The 23,249-nt window shown below is 36.2% G+C and overlaps 1 protein-coding gene across 3 annotated transcripts in view; it reads right to left on the bottom strand.

Annotated features, from left to right (window-relative positions):
- Window positions 1–23,249, bottom strand: part of SAMSN1 (SAM domain, SH3 domain and nuclear localization signals 1) — a 166,348-nt gene that overhangs the window by 46,619 nt on the left and 96,480 nt on the right. The window contains exon 1 of one of the 3 annotated variants that reach the window (XM_006078280.4): window positions 10,516–10,669. The exons of the other annotated variants lie outside the window; for them this stretch is intronic. Coding sequence (XP_006078342.1) covers window positions 10,516–10,572 — 57 coding nt within the window. The 5' untranslated portion in view covers window positions 10,573–10,669. Of the gene's footprint in view, window positions 1–10,515; window positions 10,670–23,249 lie in introns of those variants that run through there. 3 annotated transcript variants of the gene reach the window in all.

Genomic DNA, 23,249 nt, shown 5'->3' with positions numbered 1-23,249 from the left:
GTAAATTCTATTCTCCCACTCCTTTCTAAGCACCCTGGAAGCAACACTCTTTGCAAATGTTTCTTCCCCCGCTTCAGACAGATTACATTACAACTTTTGATTACTGTTTTGTCTCATTACATTCTGATTCTAAGAATGGTTACTTTGTTTTATGTGGGTGTTGCCCAGATCTTTACCAGTGACCCATTTACAAACTATGTCTTGAAGTAGAGTACTACTTTAGATGACTCATATTATCCATTAGTCATTTTACAAGTATTGTGCATATATTGAGAAATCATGACTATATTCCATATTATAAATATTTTTGATGGTAGTCAAAGTATAACTGAAAGCACATGGAGTCTGAAAGTTAGACAGAGTTCAACACCCTTTGTTCCTCAACAGAAATTGCAGAGCTACAGGTATGGATAAGATACATTCCTTGTTCTTATCCATTTGGTAAGATGGTAACTCCATTTGGGAGGACATATTAGAATAAACTATGGTAAAAGAAACAATAGTGGAACAAGTTCTATTAAACTAGAAAGGAGGGAGAGATTATTAATCAAACACGGACATTATGCTAGGAAATTTACACATGGTAATTTATTTAATTTTCTTATCAATCTTCTGTGATGTGCTTTAACACCCCCTCTTCTTCAGATAAGCACATGAAGCCCAAAAGATGTTTAGTAAAATGTTCAACATCTCATAGTTACATAGTACCTCAACCCTGATCTAAAAGACTTTAGTTCATATTCCCTCCTGCTCTGCCAGAATGTTCTCTTTATGCACTGCCTTGGGTTAACTCTTGGAGGCTTCCTTGAGGAAAAGGTATTAAAATAGAGATTTAAGTTCATGAGTTGCGATGAACAAAGGCATTCTAGGCTAAGGAAAGCACAAACAGGAACGTATAAGAGTGTTCAGAGCCTTTCAAAGATGAGATCTGGATACACAAAGAGAGACACGAGGTTATGTACACAGAGACACTGAAGGCGAAGCAAGTAGCGGCCAACAGCTGGCCTAAAAGAAGCCTAGAACAGATTCTTCCCTTATGACCCTCAAAGAAAACCAGTTCTGCCTCACCTTGATCTTGAACTTTGAACCACCAAAACTGTGAGAAAATAAATGGCTGTTCTCTAAGCCACCTAGCCTATGGTATTTTATTATGGAAGCCTTAGAAAACTAACACAAACCAGGTGAAAACTTCCAAAGCTTTTTAAATGAGGGGAGAAATGGGACACGACCAGCTGTGTTGACAAATGGCTATCTTTAGAAGAATCACCACCAGACAACTTAAAACTCTCTTCTATTCTTATTAATCAGTTCTTAATGGAGGACGTTTTTGTTCTCTCCTAAGAAGCTAATTAAAAATGTCTTGTTTCTAAAAGTTCACCTAAATCCTTAACACTGGAAAGAAAGAGAAATGAATCAGTTTGGGAATGCTAAATTTGGAAACTTAGATGTTTGGAGCATGGGCTTAATTCCATTGTAACACACACACACACACACACACACACTGCACACACACACAGTCTTCAGGGATAATGAAGCCATTTGTCTCCTTAGCAAGGCAAGGAAAGATTAAAGAGATAAGTGTTTCATTAAATTGATTTTTAGCAAATCCAGTGCATTGGTAGTCAAGGTAATGACTTTGTACCTTCCTGTACGATATAATGGAGAAGGCAATGGTACCCCACTCCGGTACTCTTGCCTGGAAAATCCCACGGACAGAGAAGCCTGGTGGGCTGCAGTCCATGGGGTCGAGAAGAGTTGGACATGACTGAACGACTTCACTTTCACTTTTCACTTTCATGCATTAGAGAAGGAAATGGCAGCCCACTCCAGTGTTCTGGCCTGGAGAATCCCAGGGACGGGGGAGCCTGGTGGGCTGCCATCTCTGGGGTCGCACAGAGTCGGACATGATTGAAGTGACTTAGCAGCAGTAGTAGGATATAATACCTGTATTTCCAAGGGGAGTCTACACTTCCATCATTTCTCTCAACCATTTATTTCCAGAACTTTCTATATACCATCTGGGCACAGTGGGTTTTTTCAAGGATAGCCAGTCTATTTGTTACTCAACCTTTGCTACTTGCTTGCATAAAACTTGATTACAGATTCATATTCAATAAAATGGGAAGGCTAGAGTGAATTGATACTTTGCTTGAAGATAATTTTTCAAGCCTAAAATTATTTACCACTATCAAACAATTAAACAAGGTGAGATAAGCAAATTATTAGTTCCTGTATTCTGATTCAAGGTGCCCTAGAAAGGAAAATCAAATCCAACAGAAAATTGTGTTTTGAGGAAAGATGTAGAAACTTTTGGGAAGTGGGATATCCATATGCGCCTAAGTGTCTGGTGGCTATGAAGAGAGGGATAAGGGCATTTTTCCTTGATGTGTGAACACGAGCTAGAAGCAAGAACAGGGCAGGACAGTGGCAGCCTTTCTGTTTACTACCATTAGAGCCCATGTGTAAATTCATTTTTTATACCTCCAAAAGTTTACAGTATGTACAAATAGATCTCCAATTCAACATATTCTCAACACCCAACCTACCACTTCTCTTGTGTGAGTCACCATTATCCTTTCCTGATTTCTGTAATAGCTTCCTAAAGGGTCTCTTTTCCCTGCTTCCTCCCTCACTTTCTTCAGTGTATGTGAAACACAAAAGCAAGAATTATCCCACTAACATGTAAGCCAGATTTTTCTCTGTCCTTCTCAAAATCTTTTAATACCAGCTAAAATCCTTATAATGACCTAGAGGACCTTCTTCATCCAACTCTTTGTGACTGCTCTTCCCTTTGTATATTCTGATTTATTGTTTCTCAAATACACCAGGGACACTCACTCCCACCTTCAGAATTTTGATCTTGCTCTTCCTGTGGCCTAGAATAAGATTTCCTTATTCAGTGTCATGGCCAGCTTTTCATTTCCTTCATATCCTTTTCAGATGTCCCATTTTCACCAAGTCTTCCCTAGTCCCAAATATTTCATATTCTTCCTTCTCTTCTTAGCACTTATCATTACTTAGCACACTTTGTATTTAACATATTTATCTCATTTATTGTCTGTCATTTCTAATAAATATAAATCCTATGAGGACATGAATCTTTGTTTTATTCACCACTGTATTCCCAAACACTCAATAGATATATACAGCTTTGAAAAATGAATGAAATAAAGAAAAAATGAATTCAGTTCTAAGTCTTTTGAAGAGATTAGTAGAAAAAAATATCTCCAGATTGGAAAACCTTAAACATTCTTGATGGCACATTCCACATTAGGTAAATCAGAATATTTGAAGATGGAACCCAATAATCGGTATTTCTTAAAACTCTTCAGTGATTCAAACGGGCAACCTAGGCTAAAAGCCATCAATATAGACATCATTTCCAAACTTTAAAGATCTTACAGAACTTCTGGTTATCTCACTACAATGTATATTCTGATTTAATAGGCTTGGGGTAGGCCAGACAGTGTTTTTCTAACAAACTTCTAGAATGCCAATATTGCTGGTCTGTAGGACCACAATAAGTGGCAAGTACTTAGAACCACCTTCAAGCCAATCTTGGTGGCTCAGTGATACTTTTTACCATGGTCTATCCTCTGTCTTCTTCTGATTTATGCTATTTGTTTTTAGGTTTGCATTATAATTTACTTTAAATATTAATTAGAAAACAAATATGGTATAAATACTAACTAAATACATAATTGAAGAGAACATTTTGAGAGATTTCTTAGTTGCACAGAGAAATAATAACCAAAAGTAAAAATAAACATTTATTTATACCCACCATTTTTTAATGGAATAAATGGATTTAAAGTATTACCTACATTGTATATTGCATACCTTACTTGGAATCACGTTCTTTCAAAATCCAAAATGTTTAACTGAAAATACATAAATTAAAATCTGAAAATTATACTGAAAAATTATATCTGAAAATTTTGCATCAGATGCTGATGCAAAAAGAAGTGCATGCATGCTAAGTCACTTCAGTAATATCTGACTCTTTGCAATCCTATGGACCAACCCTATGGACTGTAGCCGCCAGGCTCCTCTGTCCATGGGATTCCCTAGGCAAGAATACTGGAGTGGGTTGCCATTTCCTCCTCCAGGGTAACTTCCCCATCCAGGGATCAAACTCATGTCTCTTAATGTCTTCTGCATTGTGAGGTGGGTTCTTTACCACCAGGGCCAATTGGAAAGCTGCAAAAAGAAGGAGCAGATGGGAAACCCCCAGATTTAGAATAAAAAAAGTTGTCTTGTATACTCTCAAATAAACTTTTTTTTTTTTTTTTTTGCCAGCTATGCTATCTTGGGCAAAACTTTTCACATCTACAGGGCCGTTTTCTTTTCTGTAAATTGAAGGTTAGGGGAAGGAGTTCCATAAGCCCCTTGTGTAATTACTTGGTCTAAAGTAAGCACCAGTTCAAATAAACACTTCACCTTTTTTCTTATACTTGGTTAGATAAGAGTTAAAAATATATCTTAACAGTCTTGATAGGAAAAGCAATGAAGAAAACTCTTTAATGCCACAACTATGTCATCCTTGTCTAGGAGCATAAATTTGCACAGCGGGCAGTGCGGTGAAAACAACTCATAATCAACTCATCACCTCTCATCATTGCTAGGATCAAATGCAAATGGGAAAGAATGCCACTTCAGTCATTGCTAGTGAAAATTAGCGTCTGTGACACTAATGGTGTCTCATTTAGTATGCACTTTAGATTTTAAAATATGGTAAAAAAAAAAAAAAAAAAAAAAAGCACTATTTCCAGAACTGCCATTATTCCAATGTTTTCCTTTAAAATAACCGTGGTATTTGAACCTCCTTTACTAAAAGAAAAACCTCAGTTAAAATTTATGAACACAGATCATTAATCCCAGCCAAATAGAGGTCAACTTGTTCTAATTACAGTGTCAGAGTCTTTGTGGGGTCTACTCCTTTTCTATTTTCAAAGTTTCTACCATATTTCCTGACCTGGAACAGTGGTCTACTTGGTATGTAACAATGGGACACTCTAGGGATTCTTGCACAACATATTGGAGTCTTTCTTAAAACTTAAATAAAACTTAGAAATGAATTACATGTATTTACACACAGACATACAAACTTCTTACGTACACACTAATAGACTTGCAAACAAGAATAATGAAAATACATAGTACTGGTCAGTTTTCATATTTGAACCAGGTTGCATACAGGAAATCAAGAAAATTCATTCCTTTTACAAATACTTATTAAGAGCCTACTTCATTAAAGGTATTATACTAGATTTAGGAGGGAAATACATGTTTTTACTTATCTCAATACTAGATCATGATATTTTTGACAATCTGAGCACTTGAATACTAGCAAAGTTGTTCCTATGGTTATTTTACAATTTAAAGTTTTAAAGCTTGGGTGGGCATCTGGAGGAATTTGACAGGTGGAATTCTTGCATTTAATTAGAGACAGGAATGGAGAACCTCTAAATTCCTTTCGAACTTACAGAAGCTCTTAAAGATATATTGTCCTAGCTTTCCTTAAAATTCAGCTGGTAATTAAGACAGAAATATTAATAATATCTACAGTCTCTAAGCTTGTAAATGTGCCATAATAATGAGGGAGTACCAGAAATTGACATATGTATTTCACACTACACAGTTTTGCTTTTTTCTGTGTATCTCTAAGTTTATTAACCTTCTCTATACCTTCTCATCTACAAGACTAAAAAGAGATATTCTGTCACAGAAATGTTACAAATATTAAATAAATTAATGTACAAAAAGTTCTAAACACAGTCACTGGTATGTAATAACCCCATAATAAATATAGCAAACTAGCACAGTTCAGTTAGAAAAAATAGTTAAGGAAAATCTCATTCTATAATTTAAGCACTTATAGAGTGTAATGAGATCATGAGTTTCCTTGATAGCTCAGTTGGTAAAGAATCCGCTTGCACTGCAGGAGACCCTGGTTTGATTCCTGGTTCAGGAAGAGCCACTGGAGAAGGGATAGGCTACACACTCCAGTATTCTTGGGCTTCCCTAGTGGCTCAGCTGGTAAAGAATCTGCCTGGACTGTGGGAGACCTGGGTTTGATCCCTGGGTTGGGAAGATCCCCTGGAGAAAGGAAAGGCTACCCACTCCAGTATTGTGGCCTGGAGAATTGCATGGACTGTATAATCCATGGAATCACAAAGAGTCAGACAAGGCTGAGTGACTTTCACTTCACTTCACTGAGATCATATATTTTGAACTCTGAGTCCTAGATGTGCTTAATTTTTTTTACATCACAATAAATAGTGGATACTAGTGATGAGAAGGTAAAAACAAAATTCAAAAAGGAAAGTACAGTACCTATCTAATATGTTAAGCAAGGCTATTTTGGACTGACTAACCTAAATGTAGAATACTCAATCATTTATCAAAAAGAAATGTATCAAATGTCTTTCTTAATTTGTATTTACTTATGCTCCATAACGGAGAAGGCAATGGCAAACCGCTCCAGTACTCTTGCCTGGAAAATCCCATGGATGGAGGAGCCTGGTAGGCTGCAGTCCATGGGGTCGCTAAGAGTCAGGCAAGACTGAGAAACTTCACTTTCACTTTTCACTTTCATGCACTGGAGAAGGAAATGGCAACCCACTCCAGTGTTCTTGCCTGGAGAATCCCAGGGACAGAGGAGCCTAGTGGGCTGCCATCTATGGGGTCACACAGAGTTGGACACGACTGAAGTGACTTAGCAGCAGCATGCCCCATAAAGAGTTCCCTTGAAGTAGGAAATGGTACCACTCCAATATTCTTGCCTGGAAAATTCCATGGACAGAGGAGCCTTGCAGGCTATAGTCCATGGGATCACAAAGAGTCAGACAAGACTGAGTAACTGAGCGCACACGCACGTGAGCACACACACACACAAAGAGAGTTGTGAGACATGAATTATAACAGTTTCACTTATGGAATATTTCTGGTTTCTCCTTCTTAACCTACAATATGAATCTGTTATAACACATGTGAATGCAATTGGTTCTATTTATGAACTATTTGAAGAAAGGAGTTCATACCAAAACTGGAGAAATAGAGAAATAAAGGATGAAAAAGAAGACATACTAATAAATTATAGATGGTGAAACTGTACTTTGATATGTTTTGATTTTTTTTGATATATGGACATTGATAAGTCTCATAAGAAAATAATAAATTATTTTGTATCAGTTCAGTTCAGTTCAGTCGCTCAGTCGTGTCCAACTCTTTGCGACCCCATGTATCGCAGCACGCAAGGTCTCCCTGTCCATCACCATCTCCTGGAGTTCACTCAAACTCATGTCCATTGAGTCGGTGATGCCATCCAGCCATCTCATCCTCTGTCATCCCCTTCTCCTCCTGCCCCCAATCCCTCCCAGCATCAGAGTCTTTTCCAGTGAGTCAACTTTTCGCATGAGGTGGCCAAAGTACTGGAGTTTCAGCTTTAGCATCATTCCCTCCAAAGAATACCCAGGGCTGATCTCCTTCAGAATGGACTGGTTGGATCTCCTTGCAGTCCAAGGGACTCTCAGGAGTCTTCTCCAACACCACAGTTCAAAATATAAGCTCATAAAACCCATTGCTGTATTATATGTCCATGGATGTTTTGAACCATCTTACAACCATAGGACATATTTTAAAATATATTTTAAAATACTAATAACAAAGTCCTTCTCCATTATTTCCATTTCAGATGAACAGCTTCATAATTCATATTTAAGGAGCAGTGTTTGGTATAATATGCATTCATGATTTGAATTGGGTATAGGGGTTTCCCTTATGGCCCAGTGGGTAAATAATTCACCTGCCAATGCAGGAGATGGGGGTTCCATCCCTGGGTCAGAATGATCCCCTGGGGAAGGAAATGGCAACCCACTCCAGTATACTTGCCTGGAGAATCCCCATGGACAGAGGAGCCTGGTGGGCTACAGTCCATGGGGTCACAAAGAGTTGGACACAGCTGAGCAAGTAAGCCCAGCAGCACATTAGGTCACCTGGACTATAAGCCACAGGAGTTAACATGAACTGCGTGACTAAATAATAGTTTCCTCATTTTTAATGTGGTTGCTTCTTACCTACTTTAGCACTTACAACTGAAAAACAAGGAAATCTCTCTCAGAAATTTTGAAAGAATACAGCACAAGGGGGCTTCCCAGATAGCTCAGTGGTAAAGAATCAGCCTGCCAGTGTAGGAGACAAGCTTTGATCCCTGGGTTGGGAAGATCCTCTGGAGGAGGAAAAGGAAACCCACTCCAGTATTCTTGCCTGAAAAAATCCCAGGGCCAGAGGAGCCGGGCAGGCTACAGGCCACAGGGTCGCAAAGTCAGACACGACTGAGTATGTATGCTAAAAGCTGCAGCACAAAGTGTACGTTTCTGGGTCAGGAGATGTGCATGGTTGTCTGGATGCAGTTAATCCATGTAGACAGTAATTCCCTATATTTCAGACTGGTTTCTTGATGGTTCTATTCTATCTTTCTAAACACAGGCCCTATATTCCCTTCTAGTCAATGAAGGATTTGAAATCCTCATTCTACTAGTCATTTATTTGTAGGAATCTCCAGCATCTCATCTGGATTTGGCTTTTTTTCCATAAAATACATAAAGAAAATTACCCAGTAAAATAAATATGAATTAAAGCAAAGTTATTTCTAAGACAGAATTATAATAATTGGAAAAAAATATTAACTCCATATTAAAAGGAAAGGATTTAGCTGGAATGTATGAACAATACTTTTTCATATACATTCACATATCTCTTTAAATTCATATAAAATGAAACCATCCATCTAAAGAAAACAGGAATCCACTCACAACAAAAAATGTTTCCAATGTGACTATTTTCTGTGATATATTTTGCTCTCAGATATATACTTTATCAAATATATTTTTACTTTTATGAGTAAGAAACTCAGTAATATGAACAATATTCTACTTCTATTACAATAGCCCCTGCAATTAAGGCAAAAGATAATCATAGACTAAAATATCATTTTGAAAGTTATTCTATGACATAAATATGATAACAGCTCACTACATAATAGGGTTCTTATGAGGTACTCTAACTTTAAACTGTAAATACTTGGATGAAAACCACTGCTTTGAATTAATTTTTGTGAATTAATTTCCCTAAAACCTAGTTTTGTCAACTCAATATTGGTTGCATTTAATCAAGCAAATTTTGTATAAAATTAATCTTAAATAGAAAGGTAAGCAATGCTTGTTGTACTCTTTGGGAAATATTACCTTGCATTTGCATTTTTATTCTACTAGGGGAAAAGACAGAAATCATGATATGTTATCCAGCTATATTTAAGTAGAAATGTTTGCCTATCCTTTATCAGGCCTTTTTGTCAGAAAAAATTAATATTGAAAATCATTTATTCTCAGTTTCCAAATATCAGAAATCATTTATTTTTAGTTTCCTTCAGAGAAGTTTTGTGGTAACTTGCAAAGAGTTATAAAATATAAAATATTGACTATTGTTCAATGCCATGACAATTCAAAAGTTCACAATCAATTACCAATTCCTTTCTGTCTGGAAGGTACCAAGCAAATAAATTCCAATAATAGATAATTATTGGAATAAATGTCCTCTAAAAAAGACATTTGACCTCAGTTATTGTTTATTTACATGCATATTTAAAATGTTTACCTAAGAAACTAAAAAAAAATGTATAGGTTTTGGAAAAATTCACTGACACCAGTATTTCAGAGATATTTTCCTTTATGATACTAATGAAACTAATTTAGAGTCATACAATAGAATCCAAACTTTGTTATCTCATACCTTTTTTTTAAGTAGTCATTAGCAATTATTTTCAAGACAAAGAATAGAATAACATTTCAAATAGAATCAGTTCAACAAATCTATACATTATGGAGTTTTGATGTTTCCCAAACAACCCAATCCTCTCTCAAGTAGTGGAGCTAGTTCAAGAGAGAAAGTAATAACAATAGCCTCTATAATAAACTATCATATTTTAGTCTGAAGAAATGAGAAACATAAATATTCAATCAAAACATCTCCATTTTGTAACCTTCTCAAAATGCATTATGAAAAGTTGAGACTGTAAGAAATAAAATGCACTTGGTAGATTATTAAATAGACTTTGCCACCTTTATAGTTATTAAGAACATACAATAATGTAAAGTAATTAGCCTCCAATTAAAATAAATAAATTTATATTAAAAAAAGAATATACACAAAGATTTCATAATATCAGTCTTTCAGAGATCACCAAAATGATTTCCATGGAGCTGACAGTATGAGCTCAGAGTTCAGTTACAGTTGTAAATAATCAAATATGCCCTATAAGATAAAATTACATAGACAATAATTGTCAGCTATCATTTAACAGCTAATGTTCGATTCAGTTTTTCCCATATTTGCCATGAAGCTTTCAACCATATGGTTGAACTGATTTCTTACGGGCAGATAAAAACCATGTGTCTCTGTGTGCATTCTATTAAATAGTTTGGTTTTGTTTGACTATGTATGAAATCACCATACCTTAGGCTTTTGATGTTTTTCCTTCTCTGAAGCATTGGATGGTTTTCTCTTCAGCATTTTGAATTCACACTACTCCGAATGAGTGCACTTTCTGGTGTTACAGAAATGACTGAAGACTGTCAGCAGTGTGCTCTCTAATGTGTACAGCTGCAGAGAAGTTTGAATCTAGTAACCTGCCACTTCCTCTTTTTGGTCCGGATATGACCTCACATCTACATGGGTAAGTTTTTTTTTTTTTTTAACAGTAATTCTTTGGTAACTTTTAACATTCTGTTCTTGCTATATTCTATGAGGTAGATCCCTAACAACCTCACACATCAGCATGCCTGCAGTTATAAGGGCCATGAATATTTCAAAATAACACATTTTTTCAGTTTATAAAAAAATAAAAATCTGTAACACATTCCATGAGATAGAGAGATAGGTAGAGAGATAGGTAGAGATAAGTAGAGAGAAGAAAACATCTGAGCTAATAAATGAAACAAAACTTGAGATGTGAACTTTATAGTATGTAAAAAATGAAGAGAATACTCAGGGTAGTCAACTTTGCATTCCCATGTAAACCTTATTGGAAGATGTAATAAGCTAGATTTTAAACAATACTAAAGAGAGTTCCAAAAAAACAACTATTTCTGCTTTATTGACTATCGCAAAGCATTTGACTGTGTGGATCACAATAAATTGTGGAAAATTCTGAAAGAGATGGGAATACCAGACCACCTGACCTGCCTCTTAAGAAACCTGTATGCAGGTCAGGAAGCAACAATTAGAACTGGACATGGGACAACAGACTGGTTCCAAACAGGAAAAGGAGTACGTCAAGGCTGTATATTGTCACCCTGCTTATTTAACTTATATGCAGAGTACATCATAAGAAACACTGGGCTGGAGGAAGCACAAGCTGGAATCAAGGTTGCTGGGAGAAATATCAATAACCTCAGATATGCAGATGACACCACCCTTATGGCAGAAAGTGAAGAAAAACTAAAAAGCCTCTTGATGAAACTGAAAGAGGAGAGTGCAAAAGTTGGCTTAAAGCTCAACATTCAGAAAACGCAGATCATGGCATCTGGTCCCATCACTTCATGGGAAATAGATGGGGAAACAGTGGAAACAGTGTCAGGCTTAACTTTGAGGGGCTCCAAAATCACTGCAGATGGTGATTGCGGCCATAAAGACGCTTACTCCTTGGAAGGAAAGTTATGACCAACCTAGATAGCATATTCAAAAGCAGAGACATTACTTTACATTACTTTGCCAACAAAGGTCCATCTAGTCAAGGCTATGGTTTTTCCTGTGGTCATGTATGGATATGAGAGTTGGACTGTGAAGAAAGCTGAGTGCCAAAGAATTGATGTTTTTGAACTGTGGTGTTGGAGAAGACTCTTGAGAGTCCCTTGGACTGCAAGGAGATCCAACCAGTCCATCCTAAAGCAGGTCAGTCCTGGGTATTCATTGGAAGGACTGATGCTAAAGCTGACACTCCAATATTTTGGCCACCACATGCGAAGAGTTGACTCATTGGAAAAGACCCTGATGCTGGGCGGGATTAGGGTCAGGAGGAGAAGGGGACGACAGAGGATGAGATGGCTGGATGGCATCACCGACTCGATGGACATGGGTTTGGGTGGACTCCGGTAGTTGTTGATAGACAGGGAGGCCTGGCGTGCTGTGATTCATGGGGTCGCAAAGAGTCAGACACGACTGAGCAACTGAACTGAACTGAATCCTATTTAAAGCATATATGCACATTTTAAAAAACAGTATGGATGAAATTCATATAAATAGGAATATGAATCCAGAAGTAAATTATTATGCATATTGTTACTTTGTGAACACATTACTAGGCTGTAAAGTGAAAGTGAAGTAGCTCAGTTGTATCTGACTCTTTTTGACCCCATGGACTATAGCCTACAAGTTTCCTCCAGCCATGGAATTTTCTAGGCAAGAGTACTGGAGTGGGTTGCCATTTCCTTCTCTAGGGGATCTTCCCCAACTCAGGGATCAAACCTGGTCTCCAGCATTGTAAGCAGACGATTTTACCATCTGAGCCACCAGGGAGGCTCCTTATGTTGTAAATTCCTGATTAATAAGGAAATGAATTAAACAGAACCCTCAATTAACCAGATGTCTTTCTGCTACAAACTGCATTGCCATATGTTGATAATTGCTAATAGAGTGGTGATCCAGTGGATCAATGGTACCTTCAAATGAAGCATCCCAAGTCCTTATTTATTAGTCCTGGAGTAGAGCTAATATGACTTAGAAAGAATTTCCCCATCAAACTAAAGGATTTAGCATTTTTTTATTATAATGTCAAAACCAACATAGCCTGGAAAGTAAAAGCAAGAAGTTCAAGCTTTCTTATTAATTAGGGATTTACCAAAGGGAGATTTGTAAAATCTCTGAAACTCCACTTCTATTAAAACCAGCTTGTTAAGGGAATGAACCTAGATTTTGTTTATAAAACCCCTGGGTTGAAAAACAGTGGTACCATATTCTTAATGAGCAGCTTTTCTACGTGAAAAATCAACTGACCTTATTTCTCAGTCTTTACTCATACCTCTAAGCCCCTCCTCCCCAAAACCCAGTTCTAGTGTTCAAATTTCACTGATTCATTTACCAAATATTAAATTGTCTGTTCTGTGCTGTCTGATAATATATCAAGCCACCTGAGAAGCTAAAATATAGTTTATGTTCTGTAACAGAATTGAAGGAATACACTTGTTAAGATATTATGCTTCTTCTACTGGATATTAAGAGCAGGTTTATATTTTTCAAGAGTTATCAGGCTGGTATTTTCCAAATAGTGACAGAGTATGACACTAAAGAACCTGAGTACTCTGAAGTTGGGTAATTCCCTAGAACTATGCTTCTTTTCAAACTTTCTGTTGGTGCTTAAGTTAAAGAAGTGATCTAAGTAAAAAAAAAAAAAAAAAACAAACCAACAACAACTTCAGAAACTGAAAGTCATGAAAAAATGTATTTCTTATTGAAACACTTGGAACCTCTGTGCCCCCATTTTTTCATCTGTGAATAGAAATTTAACTCAATTGCGGAGTTCGGTCAATAACATGGGAATGATAATGTGCTTACTACATGTTAGGGTTTTGGTGAGAATAAAAGGAAATGCCAATAAAGAATTACTTACGTAAAAGTCGTTTTATATCAAGAAATGTTCATGGATCTTAAAGACGCAGAAGCTTTTGAATAGTTTTGCTTGGGATACTGTTTTCTATAGATTATATTTCTACAGTGATAACTAAAGAGTAGAGAATAGTCGCATTCATGGTGACCATAGCTGGACTATATGCAGTTTTTATTTTTTATTTTTTTTTGTACACTTTGTTTTATATAATTTATTTCCCATTGGTAAACATTTGAATTGGTTTTTTTTAATTTTATTTTTAAACTTTACATAATTGTATTAGTTTTGCCAAATATCAAAATGAATCCGCCACACGTATACATGTGTTCCCCATCCTGAACCCTCCTCCCTCCTCCCTCCCCATACCATCCCTCTGGGTCGTCCCAGTGCACCAGCCCCAAGCATCCAGTATCGTGCATCGAACCTGGACTGGCAGTTTTTAAAAGTGCTGCATTCTAGCAGCTTGTGCACTGTGCTCAGTTGTGCCCAACTCTTTGCAGTCCCGTGGACTGTAGCCTGCCAGTCCCCTCTGTCCATGGGATTTTCCAGTACAAGAATACTGGAATGCATTGCCATTTCCTTCTCCAGGGGACCTTTGCAACCCAGGGATTGGACCTGAAGAAAATCTTACTTTTATGATCTCTAGGCATTTTACCATCATCAAGACTCTAAGAAATATTCAAAATGTAAATAATACTGGAACTTGATCCTCAGAATTAAATATGGGAGAAGCAATTTTCCAACCTTCTCTTCTACTCAAGAAAAAATGTTTTCTAAAGACTAAAAGACATATTTGACATTTGAGGTTCTGTTACAATCTGTATTAAACACCTTAGCCCTCAAAAAAACCTCAGTTGACACAGTAACGAATGTTGTGACCAATTATCTTCTATTTTGTGGAATTCTGGATCCATGGAAATGTTTAATGACTCACCCAGAGTGATACAGCAAGTTCTTAAGTCAAAGGTATATAGAGCAGGAATGAGGTAGAAAGTCAGTACAGAGCACAAAAATTTCCTATCATGACTGAACTAAACCACATGTTGCTTAAGAAATATTCTGAAACAGGGAAATTGCAAAAGAGCAAAGTCTTGGTGCTTTGTTTTCACACATTACCTTAATGGTCTTAACCCAGGCAAGGTGAAAAAAGGCTGGGACTTTGTGGCATGTATGTCAATTACAACCTCTGCGTCATAGTAGGTAAGTCAAAATTGTAAAGAAATTGCAAATTAATGACAGCTATTGCGGTGTATTTGATGAGAAAGTAAAGTGAGACATAAAAGAGTTGTTTCAGCAGTCCAAAAAATATTTACTGGCAGATTGCTAAGATGTAATAATCAAATTCAAATCAAATTCAGATTCAGATTAATTCCCGTCAGCAGAAAGAGAATGCATTGTTCATAAGGACAAGTCCCTGAAACTCTGCAGTTGCTGTTTCTCACTATAAATATTAAAAAAGTCATGGTGGTTAATCCCACAAGGTTATCCCAAAGGGTGTTTATCCCAAAGGGTCCACTCTTGGTGTGCTCAAAACATTATGTTTCTGATAGAGGAGAGTTGCTGGTTGCACCCTAGGTATCTTGGGAAGCCTCTTGGGAGAGGACTTGGCCCTGTGACAATATTTCTTATTTTAAATTTCTAAAGAGATAATGTGCATTATCTCACTATCTTAGCTGTAGGAGAAATAGAGACGTGAGATAAACGAAGAAGATTAACAGTCTGAGATGCATGGTGAACCTAAAGAATCATACAGGAAAAAAAACTGTTTTGAAACAGACAGAGAACATCTTAGGTCACATCTATGCATGACAAGATGTTTGAAACAATATAAGAGGAGATTCAGTAAAAAAAAATGAGGAGGACCAGTCATCAGTGACTAAAACAATTAGGGGATATGATTAAGTTTAAAATATATGCAAATTTGTTGTTGTTGTTTAGTCGCTAAATTGTGTCCTACTCTTTTGCAACCCTATGGACTGTAGCTCACCAGGCTCCTCTGTCCAAGGGATTTTCCAGGCAAGAATACTGGGGTGGATTGCCATTTCCTTCTCCAGGGGAATTTCCCAACCCCGGGACTGAACCCATGTCTCCTGCTTGGCAGACAGATTATCACTGAGCCACCTGGGAAGCTCTTATATGGAAATTACTTAGGTTATTCAACAAATTATAAACATATATTTTCTAAGTGGTTGCCACAATAAGTAATGATAAAACAAAATTTCATACCTTTATGATTAAAGGTTTAATATTCATGAAGTCATTCTCAAAGTTAACTATAATAATGATAGTTATCATTTTGAATGCTTATTATATGCTTGGCATTGTGCTCTGTGCTTCATTCATATTTCCCATGTAACTCTCAAAAAATCTCTATAAGCTGGTACTAACATTATCATTCCCAACTTCCAGGTGAGGTTAGGTAACATGTCCAGTTTGCATAGCTAGGAAGTGGTGGAGTCAGGATTCAATCCAAAATCCTACTTCATAAACATCACTCTGTACCATAGTTATACCTAAAGACCTGACATAAAATAGGAGTGATTTATTTGAGGGTGGGAGAGAGTAAAGCTGAGCTACTGATTGGAAAGTGTTTCAACCTTTCAGTTCAGTTCAGTTCAGTCGCTCAGTCGTGTCCGACTCTTTGCGACCCCATGAATCACAGCATGCCAGGCCTCCCTGTCCATCACCAACTCCCGGAGTTCACTCAGACTCACGTCCATCGAGTCGGTGATGCCATCCAGCCATCTCATCCTCTGTTGTCCCCTTCTCCTCCTGCCCCCAATCCCTCCCAGTATGAGAGTCTTTTCCAATGAGTCAACTCTTCGCATGAGGTGGCCAAAGAACTGGAGTTTCAGTTTTAGCATCATTCCCTCCAAAGAACACCCAGGACTGATTTCCTTTAGAATGGACTGGTTGGATCTCCTTGCAGTCCAAGGGGCTCTCAATCTTTAGGTGTGTATAAAATGTGAAACCAGGAAGCATGTAACTAGTCTAAAGCCCTCTTCTTCAATTAAGACTTAACATCACATGGACAAACCTTCTAGCTTTTCAAGGTCCTTCCCCAAGCCAAGCTACTTTGTGTGCCTCTAAGAAGAATCAAAAGCCCCCCAATGCTGTCATTAAAATCATTTTCTCTAATTTCACAATTATTAAAATCGAGGTAGGAGCACAGATTAGATTTGTCTTCATGTTATGAAATTTCCTAGGTTCTGAAGTTCCCTTATGATGGCTTTTGATAAGGTATCCATCTATAAATTGATCTCCAGTTACTATAATAAATGTATTCTATTTCCTCCTTGATCTGGAGCTATAGAAACTCACTTTATGTTTCTAAAAATTATTTATTATTCTCTTAACCTTTGACATTTCAACTCATTAGTTTTTGCTTGCCTCAATATCACACCCAAATTATGGTCATAATCTTCACATTTCTATAGTTTCCGTTTTACACTTCAAAATGTCATTTCATATTTTGTAGAAATGAAAATGCTTACCCTAAAAAAAAAAAAAGAAGCTCCCTGTCACATCCTTTTATTTTTCCCAGACTTATTTCAATTCTTTGTATGATCCCTCTACTATTAAAACAATTTTTCTCATTAGTTAAATTAATTTTTTTCTATAAGATAGGCTCATAGTTTCTTGATTTATGTATTAGACATTATCTATTGGTTCCTGTTTTGTCCTTGAGGATTTTGTACTCCTTTCACTTCCCAACTTCCTTTTAATTATTTAGTTAAATCAATAGTTATTATCATTTTGTAAATATTGTAAATTAATAAGTAAAATTAGGTATAGTGTTTTGTGTTCCCTTTGTTGTTTATTTTTGGAGTTTATAATGGGTAATATATCCCAAATTAATGCCCACAACAAATTAATCAACTGATTTATTTTGAACATTGAAGTTTACTCACCATATTTATAATTGTAAATGACCAAACATTTAAATTTTATTTTTTCCTTCGTTCAGTGGGGTTTGATTGTTCTCTAAGGATGCAATCCTAAGGCTGAAACAGAAATTCTCAACCACCTCTTGGTTTGGATTCTCTTTGACCTCAGTCTCACATCATCTTTTTTGTCTACTCTTTCATTTATAGAAACATAGCTCCTTAAAGGAAATGCTTTAGGACCTTGTAGATCCTTCACATTCGAACACAATTTTGAGTTGGTATTCTAGCTTCATTCTTCCTTAGAATTTAGAAGGCCTCTCCATTGTCATCTAGCTTCCAAAGTTGTTGTTGAGAAGTCTAACGCTATTTTGATTCCTGGTTTATTATAGATGGACTTCTCCTAACCGTCTTGCCCCCACCATAGAAAGAATATATACATATTATTCCTTTTATCTTTGGTATGCCTTAAAATGTCATAGTATATGTCTTAATATACATTACTGTTTCATTCCCTGTACTGCTCACTCAATGGCTCTTCAAACTGGGAAAACACAACCTTAAGGTCTATTTCATTAATAAATGGTTCATCTCTTTCTCTGTTCTCTCTTTCTGGAAATTTTAATAAGACAATGTTAGAAACCCTGATTGATATTCTCATTCTGATATATTTCTGTTTCCTTCTTCTCCTTCTTCTTCCTTTTTTTTTTTTTTTTTAACTCTCTAGGAAATTCAATTACTACTGCTAAGTCACTACAGTTGTGTCCAACTTTGTGCGACCCCATAGACGGCAGCCCACCAGGCTCCCCCGTCCCTGGGATTCTCCAGGCAAGAACACTGGAGTGGGTTGCCATTTCCTTCTCCAATGCAGGAAAGTGAAAAGTGAAAGTGAAGTCGCTCAGTCGTGTCCGACCCTCAGTGACCCTATGAACTGCAGCCTTCCAGGCTTGACTCAGATCAGATCAGATCAGTCGCTCAGTCGTGTCCGACTCTTTGTGACCCCATGAATCGCAGCACACCAGGCCTCTCTGTCCATCACCAACTCCCAGAGTTCACTGCGACTCATGTCCATCGAGTCAGGGATGCCATCCAGCCATCTCATCCTCTGTCGTCCCCTTCTCCTCCTGCCCCCAATCCCTCCCAGCATCAGAGTCTTTTCCAATGAGTCAACTCTTCACATGAGGTGGCCAAAGTACTGGAGTTTCAGCTTTAGCATCATTCCTTCCAAAGAAATCCCAGGGCTGATGACTACTTGGGTTCAAATCATGGTTCTGCAATTTTCTAAGATGTCCTTGGCTATACTTAACCAACTATACTATACTTAACCTTTCTTTAAAATGGACAGTAGTTGCTACCTCAAAGGAATTGCTATGAGGATTAAATAACAAACCATTATAAAGTTAGTAGAAAAGTGACTGGCATATACTAAACACTAAGAACTAACTAAATAAATGGAATATATTCTCTTATCTTTCTGAGGTGATTGATTACCATTTTATAATTTCCTTCTGTTCCTTTTGTTGTCTTCGTTTCTTTCTGATTTCTTTCTTCTGTTTGCTTTGACCTCTGGCTTTCACCTTTGAGGCTTTCTTCAAATGTCTAGTGATTTTTGGCTATTGATACATTGCTAAGAGCATCATATAAAAATCAGGCCATATTATCAGAAGACCCTAGATGACAGGTTCTGGAATTTTGTTCTCTGAGATCATCAGGATTATTCTATTAATAATCTTCCCATGTCCTGAGTGAACTCTGGGGGAGTAGGGGAGCTTCCTTGCAGGCTTCAAATGCTGACGCTCTGAGGGGCTCTTTGGTGCACATGGACTCACTTCCTTGCAGCATCCTTTCCTGCAGGTTCTGAGATTGACTTTCTCCAATCCTCCATTCACCCTCCATCATCACAAACATTAGTTGGCATCTAATCTATTCTTTTATCAAATGCCTTTGTCTTAATGAGCTTGCATCTTTTTGGTAGATATTTATGGATTATATGCTATATTTAAGCAGAGTCTAGTTTTTCCAACTATTCATATTTTGATCATCTCTAACTCTCTTCTTCATTCTGCCCTTAAAAAAATGTGTGTCTCTATCTTACTTGCTAAATTCCTAATTACATGGAGCATGTAGCTAATTACATAAAGCTGATCCCTGTCCTGCCACTTCAAATTTATAACTTTTAAGATTGATATAAAACATGGCTACTGCATTACACAGTAGGAAGAAGGCAGGAACAAATATGAAATCTTTCAATAGAAATCCATTCTCACATTTAAATAACTGTGTTCTCTCCATATTTGTAGATTCTTCTCACAAGCACAGAAACACAGTATCCTGTGAAAATAATTTACTTTTTCATTATTTATAGTCTAAAACAATTAACAAATGTTTTATTGAAAATCTTCAAAGCAATTTTTAAACTAAGAATATAATCTAGTACTTCTTGAATCATATCTTATTAGGCTAAAATGAAATTCTGTTCATAATATATAATACTGACTGAATAAATTGAATTTACTTTGCACAAAAATATTTTTAAATTAATTATCTGAGCATAGTACATGTACTATTAAAATTCCCTGTTTTTCTCTAAGATCAGGTATAAGATAAGTATGTCCACTCTCACCACTTTTATTCAACATAGCCACTTTTATTCAACATAGTTTGCAAGTGTTAGCCACAGCAATAAAAGAAAAAAAGGAAATAAAAGGAATCCAAATTGTAAAAGAAAAAGTGAAACTGTCCCTGTTTGCAGATGACTTGATCCAATATGTAGAAAAGCTTAAAGATGCCACCAGAATACTACCAGAGCTCATCAATGAATTTAGTAAAGTCGCAAGATACAAAATTAATATACAAAAGTCCGTTGCATTTCTATACACTAACAATAAACTATTGGGAAGAGAAATTAAGGAAACAACTCCGTTTACCATTGTGTCAAAAAGGATAAAATACCTGGGGGTAAATCTACCTAAGGAAGGAAAAGACCCATACTCAGAAAACTATAAAACAGTGCTGAAAGAAATTGGAGATGACATGAACACATGGAAAGATATATCCAACGATATAGAGATTGGATTGGAGGAATTAATATTGTTATAATGACCACGCTATCCAAAGCAATCCATCTATCCAATACAATTCCTATCAAAATATCCATCATGTTTTTCACTGGACTAGAACAAATAATTTAAAATTTTGTATGGAAACACAAAAGACTGAGTAGCCAAAATAATCCTGAGAAAGAAGAATGGAGCTGGAGGAATCATACTCTGACTTCAGACAATACTGAAAAGCTACAGTAAGCAAAACAGGATGGTATCAGCACAAAAACAGATACATAGATCAATTAAACAGAACCAAGAGCCCAGAAATAAATCCACACACTTATGGTCAATTAACTGATAACAAAGAAGGCAGGATTATAAAGTGAAGAAAAGATAGTCTCTTCAATAAATGGTGCTGGGAAAACTGGACAAATACATGTAAAAGAATGAATTTAGAACATTTCCTAACACTATCTACATAAATAAACTCAAAATAGATTAAAGATCTAAGTGTAAGATCAAATACTGCAAAACTCCTAGAAGTAACATAGGCAAAGCATTCTTTGACATAAATCACAGTTCTATTTTGGGGGTCTATCTCCTAGAGTAAAGGAAACAAAAGCAAAAGTAAATAGGACCTAATTAAACTTAAAAGTTTTTGCACAGCAAAAGAAATCATCAACAAAACAAATATCCACTGAATGGGATAAGATATTTTAAAAGAATATAACTGATAAAGGATTAATATCCAACACATATAAACAACTCATACAACTCAACAGCAAACAAAATCCAAAGAACCCAATTTAAAGATGGGTGAAAGAGCTGAATAGACATATTTCCAAAGAGGAAATGCAGATGAACAAAAGGCACATGAAAAATGCTCAATATCACTAATCATCAAGGAAATAAGGTTCAAACCCAAAAAGAGACATCTCCTCACACCTGTCAGAATTGCTATTAATAAAGAACATAAATAACAGATGAGGGAGAGGATGCGAAGAAAAGGGAAACCTCTTATCCTGCATGTGGGAATGTAAACTGGTACGGCTACTATGGAAAACAGTATGGAAATGTCTCAAAATCTAAAAGCAGAACCACCATACGACCCAGCAACTCTATTCCTGGGTATATATCTGAAAAAAAGTAAAAACACCGATTCAAAAAGATATATATGCACTCCAATGTTCATAGAAGCATTATTTACAGTTGCCAAGGTATGCACGCAATACAAGTGTCCATCAACAGATGAATGAATAAAGAAGATGTAGTAAGTATGCCTGATGGACTACTACTCAGCTGTAGTAAAGAATAAAATTTTGCCCTGTTTAACAACATGGATGGACTTGGAAGGCATTATGCTAAGTGAAATGCATCAGACAGAGGAAGACAAATACTGTATGATATCACTTATATGTGGAATCTAAAAAGTACAATGGGCAATTTAAAAAAAAAAGAAGAAACAGACTCACAAATACAGAAAATAAACTAGTGGTTACCAGTGTTGAGAAGGAGGGAGGAAGTGGCAATATAGGTGTAGAAGAATAAAAAGGATTATCATAGAATTATACAAAATTTGTGTGTGTTAAACTTTTGAAAATTATAAAGCATTGTAGAATTTTAAAAAGTCTTTCATTTAGTTTAAAAGTGTAGGCTTAAAAGTACTTCTAAAGCCAAAAAAGTCCTCTGCTTAATTTGTAATTTTTTCCACAGAAGCACAGGAGGAAGGTAGACTATGCTGATCAATAGACCATGATTTCCTCTAACTACTGAAAAAAAATGTAATTAATAAAATATTCCTGGAGAGATATATAAGAGCTTCCTTTCTTCAGAAATCTATTCTTAAATAGGAAGTACAAAATTACTTTTTTCCTTTCTACTTACACTTGCCAGAAAAATTTATAGCAGATTCAAGAGTGATCAGAATATTTTTCATTCCTTAACATTTGAAGCTATGTTAAAACTGTAAAGCTGTAAATGTTAGTAGCTGTCTAGCCTCTTACTTATACAACCAAAACCCCTAATGTGATCATCTCTTCAACTCTGACTATAATTATGAGATAAAATACTTTAATTGCATATCAGTTTAATTACAAAAGAAATGGAGTGGAACATGATTATGGTGAATGTTTTTAATGTCTACTATAGCAAAATCAAATTTCATAATATTATATATGTACACACACATCATATATATGCATATATATATATTTATAAAGTATATATACGTGTGTGTATGCATGTATACATGTGTTTTATTTAAATGGAATTCCATTTTTACCTTTTAATTCAAAAGTAATGGTAGAAGGTCTTAGGAAACCAAGTATGTTATAAATAGTACACACTGCCCTCCCTTACCCAACACATAGACTGAGGTTTCTACCTAAAGTGTGAAGCCACAGCAAGGCACCAGGTCCTCAGAAATCTTTCTGCATTCTAATTTTAAAGCATTTGTATTGTCATTTCTGGGAAGGGAGAAATCAAGTGATCATTTACAGGAGTTTACAAGTGTATTACCCACAATTCAATTCCATTCTCTTCTTGAATAAGAAAACTTTCCATAACTTTTGCAATTATACTTGTGAGAAATGAAAGAAAAGTCTGTTTTTCTTTGTCAATCAAGTAGTATGGTGAAGCAAATAATTTCGTTAACATCGA

This window comes from Bubalus bubalis, chromosome 1 (assembly GCF_019923935.1).
Source record: "Bubalus bubalis isolate 160015118507 breed Murrah chromosome 1, NDDB_SH_1, whole genome shotgun sequence".
NCBI lineage: Eukaryota > Metazoa > Chordata > Mammalia > Artiodactyla > Bovidae > Bubalus > Bubalus bubalis.
Note: the sequence above shows the minus strand (reverse complement) of the source record. Positions and strands in the feature narration are given on the sequence as shown.